This window comes from Heterocephalus glaber, unplaced genomic scaffold, assembly GCF_053883595.1.
Source record: "Heterocephalus glaber isolate CG9 unplaced genomic scaffold, H.glaber_assembly_v1.0 deba00001547, whole genome shotgun sequence".
Taxonomy (NCBI): Eukaryota; Metazoa; Chordata; class Mammalia; order Rodentia; family Bathyergidae; genus Heterocephalus; species Heterocephalus glaber.
In genome coordinates, this window is record NW_028258340.1 from 4,519,237 (window position 1) to 4,540,966 (window position 21,730).

The 21,730-nt window shown below is 38.6% G+C and overlaps 1 protein-coding gene across 5 annotated transcripts in view; it reads left to right on the forward strand.

Moving 5' to 3' along the window:
- Positions 1 to 21,730, forward strand: part of Efhc2 (EF-hand domain containing 2) — a 261,879-nt gene that overhangs the window by 144,914 nt on the left and 95,235 nt on the right. For all 5 annotated transcript variants that reach the window (XM_087189834.1, XM_087189833.1, XM_087189837.1 and 2 more), the window contains 5 exons: positions 4,301 to 4,524; positions 7,824 to 8,075; positions 12,951 to 13,064; positions 13,450 to 13,588; positions 20,600 to 20,753. In XM_087189834.1, the coding sequence (XP_087045960.1) occupies positions 4,301 to 4,524; positions 7,824 to 8,075; positions 12,951 to 13,064; positions 13,450 to 13,588; positions 20,600 to 20,753 (883 nt within the window). The remainder of the gene's footprint in view (positions 1 to 4,300; positions 4,525 to 7,823; positions 8,076 to 12,950; positions 13,065 to 13,449; positions 13,589 to 20,599; positions 20,754 to 21,730) is intronic.

The window sequence follows — 21,730 nt, forward strand, 5'->3', positions numbered from 1 at the left end:
TGAATAGAATCTTGTAGAATTTAAGAGTAGAGATGAGTGGCTAGTGTTTAAAGATAAGTACTTGTGCATGGTGGCTGCTCAATAAACATTGTGGAAGGAAGGGTGATGGTAGATAGTGGGAGTAACACAGTGTGCAGGTACCATCAGTGGTGCCAGGTTCTTGAGGGATCAGAGGAGGAAAAAAGCGAGTATCTACTTGAGAAAATGGTAGTTGAGTGGTATCTTCAAGGTGGCACCTCCCATAAAGGTGAAATAGAGGGGCAGAACAGTGAAAAGCAGCAATGTGAGATTTCAAAGATGGGATAGTGGTCAGGGAAGGAGTTCGGACCAGACCACAGAATGTGTAAAGAAAACTTGGCAAAGGGACATTAGCATACCTCGGGCTATGTTCTTGGTGCTTGCTTATTCGTTGGTTAAGGTGGAGGATAAGGTTATTATTTCTCATTATGATCAGAGATGTGAAGTTTTAAATTTTTATTCATTTGCTGCAAGTCGTGTGCCATATTATCTAGATATAAAAGTGTTACTTTATGAAACTAAAACTTCAAGGGTAACATTTTCAAAAAACAATAATAAAACTGGAATAGTCATTTTAATGGAGAAATATAGTGAACACAGGTGGAGGAAAAGATACTCAATGGGTAAGGCTCTTAGTATCATTAGCATACAAATTTAGTATGCATGGTGACAAGGGTAAATTCCAGTTGTACATTCCTTCACCTAGGCAATGCTGCCTTTGGTCATAGATGCCCTCTAGGTCTGCAGCATTGCAAAACTGGGGAACAAACCCCCGCAATCACTAGATATAAGAGGCTAGGATCTTAGTTCTGGTAGGTGAATTCCAAAAAACAGAATTTAGTGGTTTGAGCAAAATCTAAGATAGGTCCCAACTGAATAACATGAAAACACATTAAACATAACTGGATATGTGGCCACTTTGATCTAAACCACAGGGAAATGCCAGAAAGTTAAAGCTTGTAGAATATACTCCGCAGAGCTTTTTAAAAGGAAGAGAGATGTAAAATATGTCAATGAGGACAAGCTGGAAAGGAGGGACCTGATGCCTGGACACGTGTCCCAGTTGTTTTTATGGGACAGTTAAAGTGATTAAACACCTGAAAATTTAAGGGGAAGATATGGTGTTTTTGTTTTGTTTTCCATCTTGTAACATTATTTTTATTTGTCTACTTCGATGACCTCAGCCGCTTTCCAGTGTGTGCCAAAGACATGGCACCATGCCCATTTCTTTGATATTTCAGAACAAAATTGCTGGTGGAGTTTCTGCCATTTATCATGGAAGGCCATAAACACACAAATCCTAATAAATAAAAATTTTAATCCCCAATGGACAGAGTTGAGAGATCCTTGAAATGTATTATCAAAAGCTCTCATGTGCAGCTGTACATTTCAAATGACACGTTGGTTTTCTGATTAACGTGAGATTGTGATGTTGATTTTCTTGTTAGCAAAATGTTCATGTTTAGTGTCAGACCTTTTTTCTCTTTACAATCCATGGTTGGTCAGGACTCTTTTTCATTATCACGACGAAATTCCTGGCCTCTTCTGAGAACCATCTAGTGAGAAAATCGTGGGCCCAAGATGAGGGAGTGTGGAGGCCTGAGATATACAGCCTCCTGAAAGGGGCAGGTAACTGTGGTGGGCACCATGGGAGGGCAGGGTCGATGCAGATCAAGTGGCCTGCACCGGAAACCTGCCCTCAGAGCAGAGACAGGCTGCTCTTTTGAAACAGTTCATCAGGAATCCCTCTCCTTTTCACGGTGGCTGGCAGCTCTGAATGCCCATTTCTGACCTATTCTGCTTGTGGCGCTTCTTCCTTTCCTTCACTTATATAATTTGTGGCGGTAGTACAGTGAGATACAGTTCAGTGAAAACTATGGCACATAGTGGTATTTAGGTAGAGTCTGAAATCCTAAGTTCAAAATCTTTTTCTATTGTTTGTTAGGGTATGATCCTGGACATAACACTTAAGCACTGTGAGCTTTGATTTTTCTCATTCATAAACTGAATATTTATATTTCATATATTATCTGTCTGTGTGATTATTGTAGATTAAATTAAAAAATCTAAATGAAAGTCTATCCTAGGGCTATGATGATGATTGTCATTATTATTATTTAAAAGCCCAGTGGGTAGATTGGTTCTTCATATCTAGGAAAATACAGAATTCCTATTCGGAGACTTACTGAACAAAACCCAGCAGTAACTTGTTTATTTGAATTTTTATAATGGAATGCAAATGCAAGATAGATAAAATTCTTGGAGAATCTTCTGACTGTTGAGTACATCTTTCATATTTTAAAAATTGTCACAGGGGCTGAGGATTTAGCTCAGTGGTTCCGCCGTCTGCCTCCACAAGCGCAAGGTCCCAAGTTTGATCCCTGGTACAAAAAAAAAAAATTGTCGCAAAGTATTTTAAAGATGTATGTGATTGTTCCTGAAAAATACCTGAAATGCCCGTCCTTTTATAAATGTTTATGTATGTAATTTATTGTACACATCTAATCTTGAATGATTAAATAATTTGCATACTGTTTTCAGTGGCATGAATTAAAGGCTAATCGAAGTGTAATTTTTTGCAGTAAAATTATATCATCTTTTATGTAGTACATTAAAAATATTCTAGGCCAGTTTTAATTTTATAGTTTTATTATTTTAATTTAATGTACCAACTAATTAAAAATTGCTACAAAGAAAAGAAGATGAAAATGATTTGAGTTAATTTCCCCTCAACAGAGTGAAGCGATGATAAGTGGAGAAATAGACCTGAGCCCAATACAGTTCCTGGCACGTAAAGATATTCATTAAATGTTTGTTAATGAATAATTTCTAAGTATTTCTAGACTTTGGGAAGGCACCATTCTCAGTGCTATCTAAAATATGAAGAAGATAGGTTGACATTTTTTTATCAAAAGACCACCATACACAGGTCACACAAGCCACTTGTTATCGAACCAGTAGATCCTCAGCTTGCTCTGCTTCCTTTTTTCTCTTTGCTCTTGTAGTAGGTTCTCAAGCCTAAGTCAGTTACAGATGGTGACAGATCATTTTTCATGGGTATTTTTGTATACCCTGCAAGCAGAGACACCATGTGCTCTTTGGACTGTCTCTTCAAGAATTTTTTGATTTCGTGTGTGTGTGTGTGTGTGTGTGTGTGTTACTAAGGATTGAACCCAGGATCCTCACACTGAGCTGCATTTGTAACTTTTTTTTTTTTTTTTTAAATACTGAGATATTTCTAAGTTGCTTGGGCAAGACTTGAACTTGGGATCTTTTTACCTCAGCCTCCCAGAGTGCTGGGATTACAGGTATGTGCCACTAGGCCTGGGTCAAGGGTGTTCATCTGTGCAAATATCTGTGGAAGACAGATAGGCTCCCTCTAGAGAAAAGTGCAGTTTGTGCATGGCCTGGGAAGGTAGAGATAGTGTCTCTCTCCAGAACAAAGGGATGACATGCTTACTGTCCTGTCTAATAAAGGTGCTCATTGCTCACTATAAAAGGTGTGAGTTCCCTAAAATCAGGGATCCTGTTCTGTTATGTAAACATCATCTATGTAGGTTTTATGTGGCCTTTATTGTGTCTCCCAGTGGAAACTACAGCTTAGGACACTGGTACAAAAAATGCAGTTGTTCTGTTGCTACTCTTACTGCTGTTGAGTAATAAACTGCTCTTTGTCTCTCACCAGAAGTGAAGGGGCATCTTAGGGTTGGAAATGGGAGATGGGAAGAGATCAAGAACTTTTGGCCCAGAGTATCTAATAATCCCTACTCAATGGGGATGGTTGGATGGAGATGGAGAGGCTACAAAAGAAGAAGGAAGAATAAGTTGATAGAGGAAAGAAGATCCTGTGAAGCTTCATACTAGCTTAAAGCTATTCATGTTTATTGAAGCTGTAACTCAGAGTATTGGCACCTACTATACTGAAGCTTATTTCCTTTTTTCTTTGGCTGAGCTAAGATGATACATTTTTATGAGCACTCTTCTTTGTGCGTTTCTGCCTTCTTTGGTTATTCACATTGAGTGCTAGTGGCTGAAAATGAGGCTCTTTTCCTAGGAAAAGACATGATGGCAGTGGGGCATTTTTGGTCACTTAAAAAAGTCTGAACCTCCAAAGTGTCAGCACTCTCTGACACTCTCCCTCAGAGTTTGAATGTACTAATGCCGCTTCCTAGGACAAACCCTTACTCCACTTCCCTGTCATAGGAAAGCATTCAGGCTGTTACTGAGACATTGTGTAACTTCTTGTTAGCTGCATGCAGTTGTATTTTACTTCATGCTACAGGGACTTTTATTCGGCGTCATCGGATTTCTCTCCCCCCTCCAAATGATGATCAGTTTTATACTGTGTGTGATTTCAATATCAACATTGACATCATCTTCTATGGCTGGACATTCAAGATTTATGATTGTGATAAATTCACAAAAAATTTTTTGAGAAAAATAGGAGTCAAATTAAATCCCCCAGGACAGTGTCCACAAGATCCATATTTGAAGATGCGGAAAGAGGTAAGAAATTGTATTTGTGAGTTCTTGTCTTCATAATAAGAATTCCTTTTTCAGCTAGTAAAGGGTGTTAGTATTCTTGATGCAGATGTGAAAGAGCTTTTGGAGCCATAGTTACTCTAGTCCTTTTCTCCCTTTGGGTTGGAGAGAAAACAGTATTGGCTTCAGAACAAGAATGATACCCTCCATCTCACTTATCTCTTTAGAGTCTGCCTTGCAGGCTGTAAGAGTATTCAGTGATGGGCTGGAGATTTAGCTCAGTGGTTTCGCTGCCTGCCCCACAAGCGGAAGGACCCGAGTTTGATCCCCGGTACCAAAAAAAAAAAAAAAAAGAGTATTCAGTGAGCTGCTTAGGTGGGACATTTCTAAGAGCCTATAATTGGCTTTGTGTTCACCAACAGTGTATGAGTTAGGCCCACACTTCATTGCCCTGTCTTTAGGTTGCCTAACTCTGGCTGGGAAAATCTTTGTTTCTGTGCTATTGATTTAGTGCTCACTTCAGCACATATACTAAAATCTGTAGTACTGATTTAGTGAACCAAGCCTTGAGTCTACCTTCTTTGTTCCTCCTCTCGACTCCCAACTCCTCTTATGGTGGCCCTGGATACTGAGATGTTCTGAAAGAGTGAAAAAGGTGACTATTGTGATGTCCCTCTGTTATGAAAGGATGCTTGTCCTCAATATTGAACCCTGGTTAGTGTAAGGAGTAAAGAGTCAGTATTATTTTTATCTCTCTGTAGTTTTAAAAGTGATTCTTTCACCCAAATTTTTATGTTTTCCAGAAGAAGAATCTGAATATCCTAAAAAGGAAGTGTCATGTGGAAGGTCACACACCCAGTCAGTCTCCTTGACGGGACTGGAATGCAAATCTCATGACTCTTACCTTGATTTCCATTATCATCATTTGTTTTTCTTTTTTTAAAAAATTGACATATGATTACATACAGTAAAATAGACAGTCATTAATGTACTATTAAATGAGTCTTGGGCTGGGGATTTAGCTCAGTGGTTCTGGTGCCTGCCTCACAAGCGCAAGGTCCCAAGTTTGATCCCCGGTACCAAAAAAAAATAAAAAATAAAAAAATAAAATTAAAAATGAGTCTTAACAAAAGCATATACTCACATAACATGCCCTCAAATCAAGATGTTGAACATTTCCATCTCCCTAGAAAGTCTTCTCATGCATTTTTCTAATCAGTTCCTCTTCTGATCCAGGGATAACCACTGTTTTCATTTTTATTCCCACAGATTAGTTCCCCCCCGCCCTGTTTTTTTTTTGTTGTTTTTTTTTTGAGACAGTGTTTTGCTATGTAGCTCAGGCTGGCCTTGATTGAACTCACTATGTAGTCTAGGCTGGCCTCGAACTCGGTGGTGATAATCTCAGAAAGGCTGTTTTCTCTGCTGTTCACCACTCCAGCATCTTCCTGAAAGTCCAAAATTTAGAATGAAATTCTTTGATTTGGCTATGATTGATCTCTTGTTAAAAGCTTCCTTATGACTTTTCATCTATAACTGCCTCCTAGCCCCAGAATTATTTTTTAATATCATAGGCACAGAACCCTAACGTAAAATGCCTGTATATTGGTGTAGAAGGAGATTTTTTGGTTTGTGTTTATTTGTATGTTTTTCTAAATCACCTCATTGATAAATGCAAAGTCTTTAGAACCACGAAAGAGAGTCTAAGGAAATTGTATCCATATGAATTAGTACTCCTCACATGTAGCTACCCTTATTCACTAATAGTTGGTATTATATGATAGTGGTTAAGAATGATGTATTACATGAAATTACAAAGAACACTGTGGGATTGCATAGGTTTATAAAGAAGAAAACAGTTTTGTGCCACAAATTGAAAATAAGTATCAAGTATAGCCAAAAAGTGTTTTAAGTAATTTCCTTTCAGATTGGGAGAATCATTTTAACATTTATTTCTCCAGGGAGAAAAGTCTTCATTAACTTAGTAGTTTAATAAGAGGCTTTTATTTTTAATTTTATGCATTTACTTCTTTAGTGTTTGGTGCCTTGAAATATAAAGTTAAAATCAAACAATTTGATGTAAACTGCAAAGAATCCCAGTGATATATAATTAATAATACTTTTATTAGAGATCTGATAATACCAAAGAAACAGTTTTTAATTGATGGAAGTAGAGGTCTTATAATTTCGTTTAACTATCAAGGATCAGGCCGAAGAGCCTCTGGAAAGCCATTGTGGTGTCCAGTCTGACGGGGTTCCCTCCCCCATCTTGAGGTAAGACTGTACCTGGACTGCTCTGGCCAAATGCACGGTTTCAAGAATTTACAGAAATGATTACCTAGCTTGATTTGGGACAATACCTCCCTTGCCAAATGTGGCCTTCCTTATACTGTATAGAGTCCTATGTAACTACAGCATGTAGAATAGGGCAGTTCTACTCTTAAGACAGCGCTGAGACCATGCAGATGGGAGTGAAGAGCACATGTCAGAAGTGGCGATGCTCATAGTTTGGGGGGAAAAGACACTGAGATGGGCTTTTGTGTGGAACAGAAGTTCTCCATTTGCTCTGTTCCCATTTCCACTGTGCTCTCATATCTTGGTATTGAAAGCTTTTTGACCAAAATTGAACCATAAGTATATTCCTTCCTTTTACCTTAATAAAAATCTGAATGAGTAACAAGCATATACAGACATGAATTTCCAATGAAAAGACACATGATGTTTTTAGTTGAGATATAAATTACCACAGAGTCAGATACAAAAATCCTAAAATATACAGATCAGTGAGTATTGAAAAATGTATACAACTAAGTAACCAATATGAAAGTCAAGCTGTCAGATATTTTGGGTTGTGGGTATAGCTCAGTAGTAGAGCATGTGCAAGGTCCTGGGTTTGATTTCTAGCACACCCCTCTGCCTTCACATAGAATACTTCCTTCACCTCCAGAAAGCACCCTAGAAAAGCCCTTTGTCCCTCTTTTCAGTCAAAGCCCTTACTCAGTGGCAATTACTCTTCTGGTTTTTTACCACAGGTTAGTTTTGTCTATACTTAACCAGCTGAGTCTTTGAGAAAAGTCAGTTTCTAAAAAGTATTACAAACATATAGTTTACTATATTAAAATCATGTTGAATAAAATGTGGAAAATTTGTCTATATTTTTCAGGAGAAAACTGGTTATAGATGCATATATATGTCAGTCATTTGAAATCTTTAAAAAGTCACAGAATATTCTATAGAAAATTTGTCTTTATGTCAGTTGATGGCTTGCGTCACATAAATGCACAAACAAAGCTTGTAGCTCTTTCTGGCATTTTCTCCACTTGCAGACATTGGAGCATGTGGAGCCCCTTCGTCCCTATGAATCCTTTGACACCCGGAGACAGTTTTTGGAGTACAATGGGAAAGTTTTGCGTTTCTTCTGCTTGTGGGATGATTCAGGCTCATTGTTTGGGGAACGTAGAGAACTCGTCCTGCATTATTTCTTGTCTGATGATACTGTTGAAATCAAAGAAATATTGCCAGAGAACTCAGGCCGGGATGCTAAGTTGTTCTTCCTCCGGAGGAGTAAACTACCCAAGGTAAACAGCAGAGATAGAATCACTTCCTGTGTTTGTTTGTGGGCCAAGGGATTGGAGTCATTATTTGGAATGTTGCATGTTATGATTATGTAAACACAGTTACTATATTACAAATCTGTAGAAAACTTTCATTTTGTTTTAACATATGAGGTGTGGTCAAAATATACAGTGTATGCAAATAACAGACTCACTGAGAGAGAAATTAGGGAAACAATTCCTTTTACAATAGCATCCAAAAAAATGAAATATCTAGGAATCAGTCTAACAAAGGAAGCAGAAGACCTGTACACTGAAAACTACAGCACTCTGAAAAAGGAGATTGAGGAGAATATAGGAAAATGGAAATACATCCCTTGTTCCTGGGTAGGAAGAACCAATATAGTGAAAATGGTCATACTTCCAAAACTACTATATAGATTTAATTCAATGCCGATTGAAATTCCAACAACATACTTCACAGAACTAGAGAAAACCATCCAAAAATTCATTTGGAACCAGAAGAGACCTAGAATAGCAAAAGCAGTTCTAGGCAACAGAGACATGGCTGGGGTATCACAATCCCCAACGTGAAACTATACTACAAAGCTACTGTGATAAAAGCAGCATGATATTGACAAAGAAACAGACCCAAGGATCAGTGAAACAGATTAGAAGATGCAGAAACTACTCCAGACATACTCAGCCACCTCATCTTTGACAAAGGAGCCAACCACCCTCATTGGAGGAAAGATAGCCTATTTAATAAATGGTGTTGGAAAAACTGGATTTCAGCCTCCCAAAGATTAAAACTAGACACCTATCTTTCACCATGCACTAAACTAAGATCAAAGTGGATTAAAGATCTAAATATTAAGACACAAACACTAAACTTGCTGGAAGATAAGTTAGGTAGAACTCTTGAAGACATTGGCATAGGAAAAGACTTTATGAACAAAACCTGAGTAGCCCGGCAACTAACACAAAAATTGACAACTGAGATCTCATCTTATTAAAAAGCTTCTGCACTGCAAGAGAAACCACCAACAGAGCTAAGAGACAGCCTACAATGTGGGGAAAATTTTAGCAGCTGTACCTCAGACAATGGACTACTATCTAGAATATATAAAGAACTGAAAAAAAAATCAGACCCCCCCAAATTTAAAGACCCAATTCAAAAATGGACATCTGAAATGAACAGACATTTCTCAAACAAATGAAAGCAAATAAGCATATGAAAAAGTGTTCAACATCACTGATCATTCAAGAGATACAGATGAAAACAACACTGAGAGTCTACCTCACCCCAGAAAGAATGGCTGCTATCAAGAAATCAACCAATAACAAATGCTGGCAGGGATGTGGGGAGAAAGGAACCTTTCTCTATTATTGCTGGGAGTGCAGACTGGTGCAACCACTGTGGAAATCAGTATGGAGATACCTCAAAGAACTAGGGCTAGAGGTCCCATTTGACTCAGCTAGTCCCCTTCTGTGTATCTTCCCAAAAGAATTAGAAGAATCATACCACAGCGATATATGCGCACCCATGTTTATAGGGGCACAGTTTGTAATAGCTAAAGCTTGGAAACAGCCCAAGTGCCCATCAACTGGAAACTGGATAAAGAAGATGTGGCTTTTTTATAAAATGGAGTACTACTCAGCCATAAAGAATGAGAAACTAGAGACATTTATAGCTAAATGGATGCATCTTGAGGCCATACTCTTAAGTGAAATAAATAGGACACACATGTGTAAATACTAAATAGTATCTCTGGTGTGAGAAACTGAAAGTGTAAATAAGGATGAAAATGCTTAAAATGAATAATTGATAATTTGAAATAGGAAGAAAAGGTCCAAAGGGTTAGGGGAAGTGGGAGGGGAAGGGGAAAGGAAAGAAGGGAAAGGAAACATTATGCAAAAGGAAAAAAATGGAAACAAAGTCTATGTAAATTAGGAAAGAGTGGAGGGGGGTGAAGGGCGCACAGGTAATGGGGAAAAATTAAGAACCAAGATATATCATGTACAGGTACAAGCACCCAATGATAAATGTAAACGTATAACTAAAATGTACCAATAAAAGAATTTAAGCAAAATATACACTGTGTGTGTGTGTGTGTGTGTGTGTATATATATATATATATATATATATATATATGTTTAAATTTTAAAAATTATTACATTAAAAGTTGTATTGCTGGGCCGGGGATTTAGCTCAGTGGTTTCGCCGCCTGCTGCACAAGTGCAAGGACCAGAGTTTAATCCCTGGTACCAAAAAAAAAAAAAAAAAGTATTGCTGTGACTCCCCCTTGAAACATTCCTCCTCTCTTTGATACACTTATCTCATGGTTCTTGCCACTTTCTAAAGCAGTTCTGAAATTCTCTTTCCTGGGCATCTTTACAAGATGTGATCAGAAATACGGTGAATGCTGCTGCTGAGCCATCCAACAGAAAAGCAGGCTCAGAAAAACACGATGTCTCTCTCTCTCCTTTTTTCTTTGATATTGGGGATCGAACTCAGGACCGTGCGCTTGTGAGGCAGACAGCAGGATGTGTCTTTTTATTCACCTTATTCACTGGATCCGACACCATGTGACTTCTGTCTCTTCTCCAAAGTCAACATGACCATGAAAGGTGCATTTTGAATCAGTTCAGGACATGGAGGCAGCTATGACAGTGTGACTAAAGATATGTAAGAGGGGGGCTGGGGATTTAGCTCAGTGGTTCTGCCACCTGCCTCGCAAGCACAAGGTCCTGAGTTCTCCCCAGTACCAAAAAAAAGATATGTAAGAGGACTTCCAGAATTACATCAGAAAGTTGCAAGAATGATGGAGCAAGAGTGCTCCAATTTTGAAGGGGACTAATTGCAAAGTGTGCTTTGCTGTAATAAATTTTTTTAAAACTCACTGTATTTTTTGATCACACCTCGTACATCTATGAAAGTAATCCAGAGAATCTGACAAGTTAGAGTTGGAACATACTGAAGTTAAAGCAAGTAAGGGAAAAAGTCACATGTAAGAGAAAGTGCCAGGGCTGGGGATTTAGCCCAGTGGGGCTGCCGCTTGCCTTGCAAGCACAAGGTACCAAGTTGAATCCCTGTTACCAAAAAAAAAAAAAAGAAAGTACCAGCATTGTTGTTGGGGTGACAGTCGTATTAAAGTAAGAGAACCCTTAGTAAAAAATTGTTCTTGGCCTTGCATGCCACACTAGCGTGTAGCCCCTGCAGCTTACTGAGGAGCCGATGATGTTGCTCTAAGTTGTGAACACACACACACACACACACACACTGTCGTTTGCAGGTCATACACTGACAGACACAAAAGCATATGCACAGGAAAGTCTCTTCTGAGTGCTTTGCCAGCTTTAGCATTTTATTTACTATTCAAAAGACTTGTCAGACTGATTTCTACAAATAATTATGGTCATTTGAGGGCTAATGTAACTTGGGTGTTGGAGAAATAGCCCAGAATCAGATACTGGATTAGAATTGCAGATCTGCCTCCCAATAGCTGTGTGACTTTGGGCAAGTCAGTTAACTTCTCTGATCTTATTTCCCCCATCTATAAAATGTAGTTAACAGAGTCCTAAGGTAAGTGTAAGGACTGAATGAGATAATATAGTAGAAAGCACTATCTGAGGCCCCACATTAAGACCTGTAAGCACACATAAAAACATGAAGTGATTTTTTTTGGAGACAGGGAGAGGCAAGATTGTCCTAAGGAAATGGTGTGATAACCACAGCAGGTGGCTAGTGGGGGCCAAGGCAGCTTGTTTTTAAAATGGCTTTGAAAAATAGGTTAAATATAAAATAATAATGCCACACCTGACATTTACAGTGTGCCTTGCCATCAGTTACTTTGTTTTATTCATTCACTCCCCAAATATTTAATGAGGGCCTACCATGTGCCAGCTCTGGCCTTACAGCATGAAAGAAAATGCAGTCCTGCTTCGTGGAGGTTAGGTTTTCATGGGGGAGAGTTACAAAAGGGATGGGTGTTCCCTTGCGATTCAGTGTCCTTTGAGAAAGCAGGAGTAAGTGATGCAGCTTCATGAGAGAGAGGAAGAAACTGAAGCTCTGAGAAGACACATACTTGGCACTGGGGCTTGTAGCTAGTAAATGATGAAGAGAGTTTGTGTCTAAATGTACCATTCTGCTATGCATCATAAATTTCACACATTTAGACTTCCATTTTATGTTACACAGTTCAGGAAAGATTCTGATTTCTCATCTATATGTGATACTTCTGATCATTATCAATTTATGTCAGTTAAATAAAGTATTTCCTGCAGCTCGTAGCATTGCTTAGAACCACCTCTACTCCATTCAGGACCAAGCAGGGCTCGGTTATGCTCTGGGCCACATTTCTGTTAGAAGCTTACCCATCTATTGCTTTTTCTGCCTCACCACACCACCTCGGTTGGCCAGCGGAGTCTCCACTCAATGAACAGGGTGCTAAGTGGAGTAAAGAAAAGGAATCAGGTTTTCTTAGGAGTGGGTGAGTAAGTAGGTGGCTGGGTGGGGTTGTAGTTTGGTGGAAAGATGACTGTTGGCGAAAACCATTAAAGAACCACAGAAAGTCGTTGAACTCCGTGGCAGGTACTGGTGAGGTTTGGATTGGGAACAGGTAATGCACAGAATGGTGGCTTGGTGAAGAACTGAGTATATGGTTACCTATATTATGCGAGGAGTTGGGGGGGAAAGATAAGGCTTCCTTAAGACCAAGAAGGATGCATGGAGTGTAGGCCAGCCCACAGGGGATGTGGCAGCATGGGGACAGGTGGATGAGGCCTGCATGTTTTCCTCTGAATGATAAAGAACCATACAATGCATGTTTCCCATATGTGACCCTTGACCACACCATCTCATTGTCTACCACACCTCGTTTTGATTTTGTCTTTCAGTATGGCCCACCTGGACTCCATCAGCCAGGCCAGATAACAGATCGTTCAGTTCTCAATGTGTTTGGTGGCTTGTCCAACAAGCAGATGTATAGTTACATGTTGGATAAATACAAGGTGAGGACTATCATGTTTGATTAAGGCTTCCAGTGTAACTTCATGGAACCTGAGCAGTAGGTTGGGTGATGTATTTTTCCCTTGTGTGATTTTTGAATGCAGTCCATGACTACCTAAATATATGTATGTTTTGTACAGCCATTTAGCAATAATAAACGTGCTTAAGTGCATGTAGAATTATATGTATTGCATCACTGTTTGCAACCACTATGGTGCTAAAATAATACTTTAGAATATTAACAGGTTTTTATTTTTAAAATTTAATTATAAGTGATATAATTGAAGTTTTTTTTTTTTTTTTGAGAAAAAGTTTTCCTTTGGAAAATGGTACCTAGTTCTTTGGAAGGTCCATGGTGTCAATGCTGTGTTCTTTTGTTTTTATTAGCTGGGAAAAATAGACCAAGCATTTTACAAGGATAGTGACCTGTTTTTAGGAGCCACCATCAATGTGTGGGGAAGGAAAGTGGTCCTCTGTGACTGTGATGAATTTACAAAGTCTTATTATAAGACTAAATATGGAATCGGTAAGTAATACATATGCCAAGTAAAAAATATTTTAAAACTTTGTTTCCTGATTGAAATTTTACTCTGGAGTTTCGCATGTTACACTCACAATTTCGACCATTTGTTGACCAGGTTCCTTCTTTGAGGCATTTGTTCTTATCTATTCTTAACAACAATCTTCAGTGGGTAGGCTCATTATTCCTATTTAAGAGATAAAGAACCCAAGACTTAAATGGCTCATTTGTTTAAGCACATATAGCAAGCAAAGAGCAAGCCAAGATTTGATCTTGTGGAAGCCCTTATGCCTCACTGTCATATGAGGTAATCAAAATATTTTGGTTGGGCAATTGAAATTAAAATCTAAATCTGTTTTCTTCTCTTATTTCTTGGTACTGGAATTCTCTAGAGATTTTTCTTTGTGCCAGTTTGTTCCACCTTTCCTGGTAAGGGTCAGTCAGGTTTTCAACTTTTCTCTTTATAGATATCAATTCCATTCCAGCCCAGTTAGTTCAGTTCAGAATGAAAACTAGTGATTTATCAAGCACTTGCTATATGTAGGTCACTGCAGTAGACTTAGGTGATACAGAGTTGTATAAAAGATTTCTAGGCTGCAAGGGGAGTTGGAACCCACAGCATATTATATGAGAGTGTAGATGCAGGCAGAGAGCGTGACAGGAAACCTGAAATCCAAACCGTTACTTGGTAGATTTCTATTTTCAGTCTGAGGATCTGTCAGTCAGCCCTACCCCCCTTCCTAGGCCTTCTACCCAGGCTCTGGGTCCCTGTGGTTACTAGGAGTTGATGAGTGCTGCTGCCCTCTATGGTTGGCGTTTGGGGCTGAGGTGTGGGTATCCTAGGGGCATTGGTTCTAGCTGCTTTTCCCAAAGTCTGACATTGCTCAAGTCACTGACGTGGAATGGCAGAGTGTTTGTATAGAACCTTACATACATCTTCCTGTACACTTTTCTTTTTTTCTAAGTTTTCAGACAAATCTTCACTAAGTTGCCCCAGCTGCCCCCCACCCCAAGTAGCAGTGATTATAAGCACATGCCATTGTGCCTGCCTACTTATGATCCCTTAATAGAATGTAAATGCTATGCGAATAATTTTATACTGTATTGTTTAGGGAATAATGACAAAAAAGTCTGTAATGTTCAATACAGAGAGCTTTTTTATTTTCCCCTCTGACTATTTCAGTCTTTGGTTGGTTCTCTTTGGGCAAGGGAACTCACAGATCCCGAGGATTGATAGTACTTCCCTCTGAACCTTGGAGTGTTCATATGGGTACACTTCCCTGAGGGTGAGGTAGAGGCCAGAAGCAAGCACGGTTTCTTCAAAGACAAGGTTTTTTGTGTCTAGAAAGAGACGAGGCCCACTTTCTGTGTTTTGGTGCAGTGGCTTGGCTAGAGTTCATGTTGCTCTGGGCGGTCCTTCAGTGCAACACTCAGTATAATTCATGTGGAAGCAGTCATGCAGCTAGAGACACTGTTGTGTTCAGACACACATAGGAAACCTTAGCTTCATATCAAATATAGTTCAAAAGAACCATACATTATTATCATTTTTCGTTTGGCCAATAATTCCATCAAAAAAATGTGCCACCCAGGGTGGACCCCCCCCCCCCCCCAAGCTATTTCACTGTTTCGATGTCCTCATTGTATAGCATTTGTGGCCTCCTGGGAATCTTTATGTTGTAAGAAAACACACAAAAGGGCTAAAACAAAAAGGACTCTCCATTTTATTTGTAGGTTCATTCAGGGAATTATTTCCACTGCGTCTGCCAGATCAGTCAAGGTGTGTGGGCGCTACAGGGGCCAAATTGGTGGCCTCTTATTTTCTAAAATTGGTCCTCTTTGGTGAACAATTGAGCATATTTACTTTGATAATATAGGCAAAAAGCAGCCAGTAATGTGCCGGTAGTGGGCTGCTATGGAAAAGCTGCTAGTGGCCCTTGTGTCATCAAGAAGAAAAATATGGTCTATAATAGATGTAGATGTCTATTTCGTACCAATATGTCTTCTATACATATTGAAAATTTGATGATGTGTCACTGAAAAGTGTAATTTGCATCTGAAGATTACCTTTATATAAAGGATGCGGTGAAACATTACCTTTACCTTCATATAAAGGATCTGCTGAAGGATATATAAAGGATATGTAAAGGATATGTAAAGGATCTTCCCAAACATCATATAATTGCTTCAACATGGAGTCTAGCATTTGGTTGATGTTTGTCAGCTTGATTTTGACAAAATGAAATTTGCATTTGAGAAGATGAATGTCATACTGGAGAGACTTGATATATTGTTCGTGTCTTAGCAACTTCTACAGGGAATTTTCTGAGGCAGTGTGAGTCCCCTGGTGAGCTCCAAATCTGGCTGTCCTAGGTAAATGCATCAGCTTGAAATGCCCTGGAGTCCATCTAAGTTGAGTCCTGATGCTTAATTTTCTTTCCACTTCTTTTGTTCATTGTATAGATTAACTGTATTATATTTTTAAAAAATTAGTCTGTGCCTTTAAAGCCAATATAACATGAGCATTATGCATTTAAACTGAAAATTATGCAAAGGCAAAATTATGCTGCATTTCATAGTCACAGTGAGTTTTTATATTTTTCATAACATATGTTGAAATATCCTGTTTAAGAAGACACTATTATTATACAATATATCTTGAGTTACAACATTGTACTTAATATAAGTAATGACTAGAAATTATATCTATGCTGGAGTGAAGGGAAGTGAGAAATACTCTCGGGTAATCTTTACATTTGCTTTTCCCGTTTCTTTTTTCCTGATTTTTTGATAAGGTTAAATTAATATACTTAATGTAAGTAATGATAATTATTTCTGGCATTTAAAATTTTTGAATCAATGATCTTTGTTTTTCTTCACTGTTTCTAGGACATGTTGCTAAAACAATAAGGATGAAAAATATTCAGTCATATAGCATAACAGTTGACATAAGCATTTAAAAATCATTTTGAATGAAGACAATTCGGTATTATTTTGGTGTTGTTGGGGGCTTGCATTTTAAAAATAATTAATGTGGTCTTTGTCAGACAGTATAAATTTTACATATTTTGTTTTGGTATCCTTGAAGCCCAGACCAGGCCCATGAGTAATTGTGGTCTCTGTGACAGTCACATTTTCCCTTGTCAGTCAGTCATTGTGGTCAGTAGAATACTTATGTGTTGTCACTGTGCAGCAGGCAGGAAGGAGCTGACAAGTGCCAGCAATACAGTCAGTGACCTCTGTAGCAGGTAGCCCCGGGGTAGATTGCTATTGCATTATTCAGCCTTGATGCTTTAGATCCTAATGGCATTCCAGGTTATTTTGAGGAAAGAAAAAAATGGCAGACAAAGAAGAGTTGCCCACAGTCCCAAGAAAAGTGCATGGCTAGCCTTTCTGTTCATGTAGAAGCAAAGCATTTAAAAGAATTCTAAGACATTAGAGTCCCTGTGTAGAACCCAATCTGGCTCTCAGAAAGATGAGATTCTTTCAGCTGGGTGTGATAGCACACGCCTGTTTTTCTAGCACTTGGGAGGCTGAGGCAGGAGGATTGTGAATTTGAGGGCAGCTTGAGCTACATAGTAAGAGCTTGTCTCAAACCTTACCTTTCCATACAAGGAAAAGAAAAGAACCCTTTATGTATTTAAAATTTTTTTTTGTTATTTTGAGACAGGGTCTTAAATTCACTTCCATTCCCCTGTCTCAACCTCCCGAGTGCTGAGATTCTAGATATGTATCACCACATCCATTTTAAAAATTATAAGGGCAATTTGATTCCTTAGATTTCTTGTACATCACAGCCTGGTATGACTGTTCCATTAGGTTATCATGATGGGCCCTAGCAGGTTACTCCCTCAGTATCTGTTGTGATTGAGCATAGACTGGCAGGTGGAGGCCTATAACATCTATTTGCAGGGTGAAGGTTGGAAAAGGCTCCAGAGCTTCATCAGGTTTTTTTCTACTAAAGTCAGGGATTTGAAAGTGCTTAGTTTGGGTAATTATTTTTCTTACTTTGTATTATTTTCTTTTCCTGTTGTTGTTGGTACTAGAGATTGATCCCAGGGCCCCACACATGTTAGGCAAGCACTGTACCACTGAACTACATCCCCAGCCCTTCTTTTTTGTATACTTTTATTTCAAGACAGTATCTCCCTAAGTTGCATCATGGCACTGATGGACCTAACAATTTTGCTTCTTCAACCTTCCCTATATACTAAAGATGGTTGATGATCAGATGATTCCCAAGGACTTCAGAGGTCTAGCATTGTGTGATTCACTATTTTACCCCCCAGTAAATTTTTAACTGAAATTATTTGAACTACGTATTAGTTCTAGCAGAGGCAGATTTACCTTGAAACTAATTAATTACAATCTTTAGAGTTCTTCCTTTGCAAGAACCCTAGCCCAAAGCCTTGGCTTAATTTTGTCTTAATAGTTTGGCATTCTTTCTTTTAAAAATCTTCTTTCAAATTAAATAAGATATAGGCTTCCCAAACCCTGGATCCATCTCTGGATTACTAGAACATAAGAAATGAACTTTGAGATAATTGAAGACTTTTCCCAGTAGTGCTTCCAATTGAGATGCTGAATAGAAAATTACCATGAAGGAACATGAAGACTCCTTTTTTTTTTTTTTTTTTTAATAATATCAACTCTGCAATTTGTTGGAATCTAGTCATCGATAGGTGTTCAATCCCTGTATGTTTATAAGTTATTTGGAACTAGAGTAATCAGAACATTTGAAGGATGGGTATGTCTCAGGAGGTAGCAGAGCACGAGTTACAGAAGACGTTTGGAAGATGCCTTGTACAAAAATGTATAATTTCATTTATTCAACAAATATTTTTGAGTACATAAAACAGTACATCCCAGCAGGTGCTGGGATGATGAAAAGCCAAAGACAGTCAACTTGTCATTCAGATGTGGGCCCATGGCGTGGTATATGTATACGAATTACCCAGAGCAATGTGATTTAAAGTTGGATCTTTGGCCAGGTTTCCAGTGATGTATGTGGTGTACAAAAGTCAGGGGTGATGGAGTGCAACAGTTCTAAGATTTTATACACTAGATGGCACTGTGGGTGCAGAGGAAAACTAAATTGGTTCTTTTGTTACTTAAATCTAATGCAAAAATTAGGTAGTTGAGCAAACAACACTTCATTATGAAGCCTATGATGTGGGTTTGGGGGATGTATAGAATATATTAATTACATTGCAATTCAGTATGCTTACTCTTTTGGTTTAGACTGCTCAGCTTAATATGTAGAGTATGTGTCCCCCATTGTGGCAAACATGCCCAAGTTTCTAATAATCACATAGAGCCCTCTTCCGACATGGTTCTTGTCCTGAAATGAAGGTACCAGATAGTGTAATGGTAAGCAACAATAGAGTCTGCTGCAGTTCTATCTAATCCCAAGATTTGAACTTTCCTCTGAAGTCTTCTCTTTAATCACCGCAAAAATAGCAGAGGAGAGGCTCACAAGTCTGTACGGGCATATTTGCTACCGCTTCTCACTGAGCCAGTGCAGAATATTTGATGGTGTGTTCTCTTTGTCAACATGTCTGCTGTGAGCACATTCTGTTAGGATGGAATAATACTCTTGGGGATTGTGTTTGGGGAAATTTCACACAAAGCCTGCTAGGAAGTCTGAGAAAAGGTGAAAGCTGCAAATGTTTTCAGTCAGTGTTAGAGATGGCTCCAAACTCAGCCTTTTGATAAATCAGTTTTTAAAAAAAAATCCACCTTACTTATTCCCTTTTTTTAGGGTTCGCTTGTCCTGGATTACAAATTGATATCCATTTTCTGTTATCAATGTGTGCACTAAAATTTGTGCTCAAATTTGTACTCTTCTTCTGTTAGAGCTTTGAAAATGGAAAAGGAAATCTTTGCTTGTCCAGGACTCCTTTCACAACTGAAACACCTATGACATACCCAAGCTTGGGGAAGAAGTGAAAAGTGGATTATGTGGTTTGGTTTGGTTTTAGGGAAGATTCTGCTGGCTTCTTTGCTATTTATGGTGGGTAAACACAGTGATTTGGGTAGGTCAGTTCTATATGTTGGTTTTTCTGGAAAGCAAACAGTTACTTCTCGGATTGCAGAGCCTTGCATATGAGTACGCAAGAGCTTCTAGGCTATGGCAGTTATGTTCTAGGTCTCTCTCCACCTCTCCTACCTCACACACGGTAAATAAGTAAAATCAGTAGTATTTACAAATGAGCATTCCCCTCAAAAAAGTAGACAATTGGGTATTTTACAAGTTTTTTTTTTCTTTGTACTGGGGATTGAACTCTGGACCTTGCACTTGCGAGGCAGGTGACGGAACCACTGAGCTAAATCCCTGGCCCAAGTTTTCATTTTTTGTTTATTTGTTTGTTAGTTTGCTTTGCTTCATTACATTTGAATCCATTTGCAGTCTTTCCATGGGTGTAACAGGAGTGACCTGGAGTGGTAGTTGGTGAGAAGCAGAAAAATTTCTTTTTGTTTGTTTTTGAAATAGATAGTGAAGTATCCTGTCCTAGTTGATTTGGAGGCAAAGGAAGGAGCTGCAAAAGTGGGTCCAGCAGGAGCTGGTGGATGAGGAAGGGGAAATGTAAAATAGTCAGGAGTTATTCCTGTTTGGAAAAGAATTTTATTAGTGAGTGTTGAGTGAAGCTAGGAGTGGGCTAAATTACAGGTTAAAATATGGAATAGGTGGCATAAAGTTTGAAGTTTGAATTTTCATATCATTGGAAAAATCAGGGGAGCAACAAAAATATTCAGAAATGGGGATGTGATGACAAAAGATAAATGGTCACTTATTTGATAACAGATTTTTTTTCTTTTGCAGCCACGACCATTATTGAGTTTTGTGGTTTTGAAACCTACTTTCTCATAGGATTTTGCTGTGTTTTGTTTGAAAGAGTTTAAAATAGTCTACAAAGATCTCCATGTTCATCTTGAAATCATAACAGACCTTTCAAAACAGCCATAATCAGGGTGAAAGAAAATATTGATGTTTTGTTTGCCTTTGTTTTGTTATAGAGAACTTTACCTCCATTTCATACAAGCCTCGTCCTCCTCCAAAAATAGAAAGGAAATTTCCACCTTACACGGGCTTTGGGTCTGAGGAGGATTCTCTCCGTTCCTGTCTGTCCCTCAAGCCTGTGCCTTACCAGAAGTTCTCAAAAGAAGACAGGTACTTGTGGGAACCATGATTTTGGTTCTACCTTTCCCAAATGTGTTTGGGGTTTATGACATAGTCCTCATGGTGAAACAGGTGTCACACAGCTCATCTTATTTCAAGTCCAAGCGCACATTGTTGTAGCTTTTTAGTGAAGTTGATTAACAGGTAGTTATCGCCATGTTCTTACTTGAGTACTTATTTAAATGTGTCTTTTGGAGGGCGTCAAAGTCACATTGTTGACATTGTGTGTTGCCTTTCATATCTATTTGTCTTTCTGTCTCCTGAACATAGTTCCTAGAAAAGGATGTGGATGAGGAGTCAGCAAACTTTAAAGGTCAGATAATAAATATTCTTGGCTTTGTGGGTCATGCCATCTCTGTCACAACCACTCAGATGTGCTGTTGTAGTGTGAAAGCAGTCATAGACAGAGTGTTTACATGTGTGACTTGTGTTTTGATAGAATGTTTTATGCACACTGACATTTGAATTTGATGTGAATTTTAGCTATCCCAAAATATTATTCTTTTGATTTTATTTCAACCATTTAAAAAGGTTAAAAACCACTCTTACCTCACAGGCCATACATACACAGGGGGCTGGCTGTATCTGGCCCAATGACTGTGGTTTGCCAACCCCTGATACAGAGTTTTCAATGATCTGTAAGTGGTTTTCAAAATGTTATTTTGGCAATTGATGTTGTTTTGATTTCAGAGATTTGGTTGAGTTCAGTAACAATAGATTGCTCATATGGTTCAATATAATGTCAAAAATGGATTTTTAAACATAACCTTAATATACATGAGGCAGAATGTGCCTCTTGAGTCACACATTTAGAAAGTGATCTCTAGCCAAGGCTACTTTCAGCTTCTACAGGGAGAGCAGGCGTTGGAGAAAGAAGTCAGGGAGAAACTGGTGGGGAAATATTACAGATGATTGAATGTGATGTAGACTAAAAACTATAGTCTTTTTCTTTTTCTTTTTTTTTAAAA